Here is a 7721-nt window from a genome sequence, read left to right as displayed (position 1 = left end):
TGGAGGAGAAGAGGCACATTGATTTTTAGAATTTTCAGCTTTTCTGCTCTGTTTTCTCCCCATCTTCGCGGTTTTATCTATCTTTGGTCTTTGATAATGGTGACCTAGAGATGGGGTTTTGGTGTGGATGCCCTTTATGTATGTTAGTTTTCCTTTTAACCATCAAGACCCTCAGTTGCATGTCTGTTGGAGTTTGCTGAAGGTTCACTCCAGACCTTCTTTGCCTGGGTATCACCAGTGGAGACTGCAGTGCAGCAAATATTGCAGAACAGCAAATGTTGCTGCTTGATCCTTCCTCTGGAAACTTTGTCTCAGAGAAGCACCCAGCTGTATCAGGTGTCAGTTGGCCCCTATTGGGAGGTTAGGCTACTTGGGGGTCAGGGACCCACTTGAGGAGGCAGTCTGTCCATTCTCAGATCTCAAACTGCATGCTGGGAGAGCCATGACTGTCTTCAAAGCCATCAAACAGGGACGTTTAAATCTACAGAAGTTTCTGCTGCCTTTTGTTCAGCTATGCCCTGTCCCCAGAAGTGGAGTCTATAGAGGCAGGCAGGCCTCCTTGAGCTGAGGTGAGTTCCACCCAGTTTGAGCTTCCAGGTCACTTTGTTTACCTACTCAAGCCTCAGCAATGGCAGACACCCCTCCCACAGCCTTGCTACTCCCTTGCAGTTTCATCTCAGACTGCTGTGCTAGCAGTGAGCAAGGTTCCGTGGATGTCAAGGGACCCTCCAAGCCAGGCATGGGACATAGTATCCTGGTGTACCATTTGCTAAAATCATTGGAAAAGCACTGTATTAGGGTGGGAGTGTCCTGATTTTCCAGGTACCATCTGTCACAGCTTCCCTTGGCTAAGAAAGGGAATTCCCCGACCCCTTGCACTTCCCAGTGTGAGGCCATGCCCCACACTGCTTCAGCTCACACTCCGTATGCTGCACCCACTGTCCAACAAGCCCCAGTGAGATTAATCCTGTACCTCAGTTGGAAGTGCAGAAATCACCCATCTTCTCTGCCACTCATGCTGGGAGCTGTAGACTGGAGCTGTTCCTATTCAGCCATCTTGGAATCCTCCTTATTCAGAGTTTTTGTCATGAGTAAGTACATGATTTGACACATGATTTTCTGTGCCTATTGAGATGACCATGCAATTTTTGTACTTTTTTCTAGTGTTTATTGCATTAGTTGATGTTGAAATACAAAACAAACTCTGCACTTAGGCATAAATTCCACAAAACCACAGTGCAGAATTTTTTTATATGTAGCCAAATTTAATTTGCTAATGTTAAGAATTCATATGTCTATTTACTTGAGGAAAATTTGTCAGTGCTATGTTTTTTGTTATGATTTGGCGTTAGAATCAAGATTACACTCTACTTCTGGATTGAGTAGGATTTTATAAAATCCTTCTCTATTTTTAAAGCATTATGAGAAGCATTAGTGATTATTTCTTCTTTTAATATGTGATCTAATTCACCCATGAAATCATCTGGACTTCATCATTTTTTAGTAGGAAGAGTTTTAATTAGTAATTGACTTTATTTGTTATAAGTCTGTTTAGAATTGCTATTTCTTCTTGAGTCAGTTTTATAATTTTTAGTTTTCTAGGATTTAAAAAAATTTCAGCTAATTGTCTAATAGTGTTATCCCACATTGCATTCCTCATTTTGGTAATTTGCATCTTGTATTTTCTTTTTAAGGCTTGCTACGGGTTTTCAATTTCTTAATCTTTAGTTATGTCACCTGTACTTATTTTGCTTTTTAATTTTATTTCATTATTTTCAGCTTTATTAAAGTATAATTGACAATTTGAAATTGTCTATATTCAAGGTGTACAATATAATGTTTTGATATATGTATACCTTGTGAAATATTGACCACAATCAAGCCAATTAACATATTTATTACCTCACACAGTTACCATTGTATGTGTGTGTGCATGTTTGTATGTGTGTGTGTGTGTCCAGAGGATTCATAAGAGGTTCCCATTGGCAAATTTTAAGTATACAATATATTATTTTTAGCTATAATCGTCATACTGTACATTAAGCCTCTAACACTTACACATCTTATAACTGTAAGTTTGTATCCTTTGACTCACATTTCCCTATTTCCCCCACAACCCCTCAAACCCTGATAATCACCCTTCTGTTTTGTTTCTATGAGTTTGACTTTGTTAGAGTTCACACAAAACAGGTCGTGCAGCATTTTTCTTACTGTGTCTGGCTTATTTCACTTGACGTAATGTCCTCCATATTTATCCATGCTGTTGCAAATCACAGGTTGTTCTTCTTTTTTAAGACTGAATATTATATATATCACAATTTTTAACCTCTTCATACATCGATGAACACTTAAGTTGTTTCCATATCTTGGCTATTATGAATAATGCTTCAATGAACATGGGAGTGAAGGTATCTCTTTGAGATCATGGTTTTATTTCCGTTGAATACATATCCAGAAGTGGGAATGCTGAACAATATGGTGGTTTTATTTTCAATTTTTTGAAGAACTTTCATACTATTCTTCATAATGGGTGTACAAATTTCTACTCCTACCAACAATGTACAAGGGATCCCTTTTCTTCACATTCTCACCAACACTTGTTTAGTTTGGGTATTGATTGTTCTTTGTTTTGTAAATACTTAAGGAGGCTTACGTTATTGATTTGAGAAATGAACACACTCTGTATACGAATATTTTAAAAATTATTAAAGCTTATTTTGCCTCCCAGCCTACAGTTCTTCATACAGAAAATCCTATATATGTGCTTGGAAAGAATACACAGTCTGCTATTGTGGAGAGTATTATATAAATATCGTTTCTGATTCAGAGTGTTTTTCAAAAGATTTCTATTTCCTTGTGTATTTTTCCAATTGTTGTACCAATTATTGAGTTTGGGATATTAAAATCTTCAACTATTATTGATAAATTGCTCATCTCACTCTAATTTTGCCAGTTTTGGTTCATGTATTTTAGGATCTAGTGTTCTTTATGTATGCATTTATGATTGTTATATGATATTGGTGTAGCCACTCCATCTCTCATGTGTTTTTGTGGGATATATAATTTTCTACCTTCTTACTTTCAACTATTTACTCCTTCGAATCTATGGTATGTCTTTTGTATACAGAATATAGTTATAACTTGCTTTTTTATTCTATGTAACAATGTGCCTTTTATGATGCATGTTTAGTCCATTCACTTTGTGATTACTGACATGGTTGAAATTTCACCTGTCATTTTGCTATTTGTTTTCTGTTAGTCTTGTGTCTTTTTTTGGTCCGCTGTTTTTTCATTGTATTCATTTGTTTAAATGTTTTTGGCAAACCATTTCAATTCATCTCTTGATTTTTTTACTGTTTTATTAGCAGTTGTTCTATAAATTACAATATGCACATTACTATATAATTTACTTCAGAATATTAACTTAATTCCAGTAAAATTCAAAAGTTTTGTTTTAATAAATTTTTAATTCCTCCCCCTTGTTGTGCTGTTATTATAATACATATACATACATATACAGACACATACATATATAATATATATAATTTACTCAACAATACAGTATTATAATTATCTTTTCATCCAATTCAAACCTGTTAAGGAAATTTAGGGAAAATTAACTAAAATGTGTATAGAGTCCTTCATATTTACCCATATATTGAGTACGTCCAGTACCCTTCATTTCTTCCTATAGATTCCACTTACCATCTGGTTTTATTTTTCAGCCAGAACTCTGGGTTAAATCCCCACCTAGTCTGCTGGTGGACACATTGCCCCAAAGAGGACCAGAACTTCAGGGTAGTGGAGCTGCTGGCCCTCCCTATTTCCTTGCCACCAAAATTGCCATGCTAACTGACAGAGCTCCAGATCACGGAAGCTGCCTCACGAGTGCAGGAACAAAGCTGTGGGGTTTCCTTATCTGACCACTGATGATAGAGCTGGAGGCAGCGGAATGAAGCTGCCTTGCCAAAATGCCAGGCGCGTGGCTGTTATTTTCCAAAGTTCAGTAGTTTCAATAAACAAGCTTACATCTCTAATGGATTTCCAGAGTGCCGAAATGGAAGTTATTGACAGCTTGTCAGCTTTATACCTGCTTTGTAGGGGAGAGGATGTGTTAGCCTCCTCAATCCATCACACTGGAAATGAATGTCTGTTTCTATTTATTTCTGTTTAAAAGTCTGTGGGATTAAGCTTTTTGCTGCATTTATCTTTCTTTTTTAGCTTGAAAGTTATATTTTATTTTAAATGTTAATGTAATGTTTCATAACATACGTATTTGGAATTTTTTAAATAAATGTTTAGGGTTAACTTGTATCTATATCATTACCCTGAAAACAAAACCTAGCAAGCTTTTTATTTTACTTTTATTTTACTTTTCTTTAGATCCCAATTTTCATTGTCTTTTTGTCCAGAATTTCAGTGCGAATCTTTCTGGGCATTTGGGCAGGGAAGAAGATATGACTATGGTGTGTGCCCAGTCCCTCTTGTTAAAATTATAAATAATACTTGGATATAACATTTGAGGAGAGGCGAATTCTCAGGTTTTTATTTTGGGAAATTGATTAATGGTGGCACCAACAACTGACTTAGGGAACCAAGGAGTGTCTTACTGGTTTTGCTATTGACATAAATTCCTCTTCACTGTTTCCTAACTGATGACTCTGACAGAGGCATTAAGATGTGTCTGTTAAGATCTGCTTTGGATTATTTGAATTTAAATTGCATGGGATATCCAAGGTGAGATGAACCCTAGTAGGATCTGGGAATATATATTAGTAATTCATCAGTTTGTAGACTCAAGTTGATGTCATGAGAGTACATAAGACCACTTAAGAAAGAGGGCCAAGTAAAAATACCTCAAAAATATAAACATACACTTAGATAGAAGAAATAAGTTATAACGTTCAGCAGCCAAGTAGGGTGACTATAGTTAACAACAATGTATTTTATATTTCAAAATAGCTAGTAGACAGAACTTGAAATGTTCCAACATATAAAAATTATAATTACTCAAGGCGATGGATGTCCTAAATACCCTGACTTTATCATTTCACATTCTTTGCATGTAACAAAATACCACATGCACCCCCTTAAATATGTACAATTATTACATTTCAATAAAATAAAAATTTTAAATACCAATGTATAAATCATAGGGACATAGCAAGGTGAACTAAAAGGCTAAATTCTGAAAAGGCAAATTTTTGAAAAAGTAAAAAGCAGCTCCATAGTAGCCAAAGCTCATTAAGAAATAAATCAAGCTTAGAAAAAATGAATGCCCCTTAATTTAGAAATGAAGGAGTAATTGGGGACTTAGCAAGAACAGTTAAAGTGCACCAAAATGTAAATATCTTAAGGCAGTCTAGAAGTCAGACTGTCTGGGGTTGAGAAGAGAAAAAAAATATAGATAAATAGACTGTCTCCTTAAGTGTTTGTCAAAAAGGAAGGAAAGAAAATAGGATAACACTACAGGGAGAGACAAGGTCAACAAAATGAGAAAAAATTTAGGAAAAGAAACAGAGCCACAGAGCTATGAGGACAGCTATAGGAAAACCTCAAACGCAAGGAATGAATGCTGTATATACTATTAGGATGGGTGTGTGCATAGGGAGGAAATGTGTATTTATGTATGTGTGTGTGTGTGCATGAGTCAGGGGAGTGAAGATGCAGGCTATTTTGGAAAGTTTTGTGCAAATTTGGCACACGATTAAGTAAACCTTTCTAATTATTTTTCAGGTTCCAGAGTTCAACGTGAAATTCTGAACTATGTCAACATTACCAACTCAGACAGCCCCCAATAGCAGCACTTCAATGGCCCCCACCTTCTTGCTTGTGGGCATGCCAGGCCTATCAGGTGCACCCTCCTGGTGGACGATGCCCCTCATTGCTGTCTACCTTCTCTCTGCACTGGGAAATGGTACCATCCTCTGGATCATTGCCCTGGAGCCTGCCCTGCACCGCCCAATGCACTTCTTCCTCTTCTTGCTTAGTGTGTCTGATATTGGCTTGGTTACCGCCCTGACGCCCACACTGCTGGGCCTTGCCCTCGCTGGTGTTCACACTGTCCCTGCCTCAGCCTGCCTTCTACAGATGTTTTTTGTCCATGTCTTCTCTGTCATGGAGTCCTCTGTCTTGCTTGCCATGTCCATTGATCGGGCACTGGCCATCTGCCGACCTCTCCACTACTCAGCTCTCCTCACCAATGATGTAATTAGCAAAATCAGCCTGGCCATTGCTTTTAGATGCCTGGGTCTCCATCTGCCCCTGCCATTTCTGCTGGCCTGCATGCCCTACTGCCGCCCACAGGTCCTAACCCATCCTTATTGCTTGCATCCAGATGTGGCTCGTTTGGCCTGCCCAGGAGCTTGGGGTGCAGCCTATAGCCTATTTGTGGTTCTTTCAGTCATGGGTTTGGACCCCCTGCTGATTTTCTTTTCCTATGACCTGACTGGCAAGGTGTTGCAAGGTGTGGAGTCCAGGGAAGATCGCTGGAAGGCTGGTCAAACCTGTGCTGCCCACCTTTCTGCCGTGCTCCTCTTCTATATTCCTATGATCCTCCTGGCACTGATTAGCCATCTTGAGCTGCCAATCACTCAGCATACCCATACTCTTCTCTCCTATGTCCATTTCCTTCTTCCTCCATTGATAAACCCTATTCTCTATAGTGTCAAGATGAAGGAGATTAGAGAAAGAATACTCAATAGGTTGCAGCCCAGGAAGGTGGGTTGTGCTCAGTGAGGAGGATGCCCCTCCATGTTTGGTGGTACTGGGCTCCTGATACTAAAGTTTCTGTGAGAACTCAGTTCACCAAGCATGAAATGATCATTCACGTACTCATAAGTGCATATACATGGATGTGGCTTCCTGTCCCTGGAAGTATGTCTGTGTATATTGATGAAAGCTTACAATCCCCAGAGAATGAATGTGATCCACCCACTGGTACATTATATATCAATGACACAGGAAAGGCCAGCGTCCAGATCTTGTCACAATCATCCAAGTGTGTGCCTGTTGTTATTTTATTGTTATTAATCCTGTCACTATATCTATACTTTAATATGGATAAATCTAGAAGAGTTAATCATCTACATAGCAAAGGAAAAATAAGACAGAAACATTCTTCTCAACTAGATAGAAGATCTTCCATTGGTATTGTACCTCCTTAAGAAGTAAGAATTCTGACCAATCCTTAGGAATTAGATAAATGAGGAAAATGCAAGTAAGTCTCTCATTTAGATTCTTCACACCAAGAGGTAGGTTATTTAACTCTGATCAGGCCAGGAAAAAAAAAGAGGGAATATAATTTTTTTAATTCTTCATTTAGTTTTTAAAATGTTAGTATATTTTTTGAATATATATGTATATTGAATGTTCTCAACACAAAGAAATGAGAAATGTTTGAGACTATGAATATGCTAATTACCCCGATCTGATCACTATACATGACATGCATCAAAACATCACTATGAATATGCATAATTATTGTCGGTTTAAAATGAAATTTAATTTTTAAAATTTTTGCATATTTCAGAAAAAATAGAATAAATAAGAATAATTTTAAATTATATCTCCCAAACTTAACTATAATTATCTGTTTAGTGAACACTTATAATGGTTTATATAAATGGAGTCTTACAAGTGGCATTTGGAATTATTCGTCTCAATTCTTTACTTCCTAGTAGCAGCAGTATACATTCACACCACATCAGGAGGAACAAAGT

The 7721-nt window shown here is 37.5% G+C and overlaps 1 protein-coding gene across 1 annotated transcript; it reads left to right on the top strand.

Moving 5' to 3' along the window:
- The first annotated feature begins 5696 nt into the window (after positions 1-5696).
- On the top strand, positions 5697-6772 carry LOC104678124 (olfactory receptor 51S1). The gene has a single exon (XM_010383333.2). It carries the CDS (start codon positions 5767-5769, stop codon positions 6736-6738), a length of 972 nt encoding a protein of 323 aa, XP_010381635.2. The 5' UTR covers positions 5697-5766; the 3' UTR covers positions 6739-6772.
- Positions 6773-7721: the final 949 nt, after the last annotated feature.

Source organism: Rhinopithecus roxellana, chromosome 15 (genome assembly GCF_007565055.1).
Source record: "Rhinopithecus roxellana isolate Shanxi Qingling chromosome 15, ASM756505v1, whole genome shotgun sequence".
Classification (NCBI taxonomy): Eukaryota; Metazoa; Chordata; class Mammalia; order Primates; family Cercopithecidae; genus Rhinopithecus; species Rhinopithecus roxellana.
Note: the sequence above shows the minus strand (reverse complement) of the source record. Positions and strands in the feature narration are given on the sequence as shown.

Coding starts and splice junctions, on each gene's coding strand:
- LOC104678124 (XM_010383333.2), top strand. CDS start 5,767: ATGTCAACATTACCAACTCAGACAGCCCCCAATAGCAGCACTTCAATG.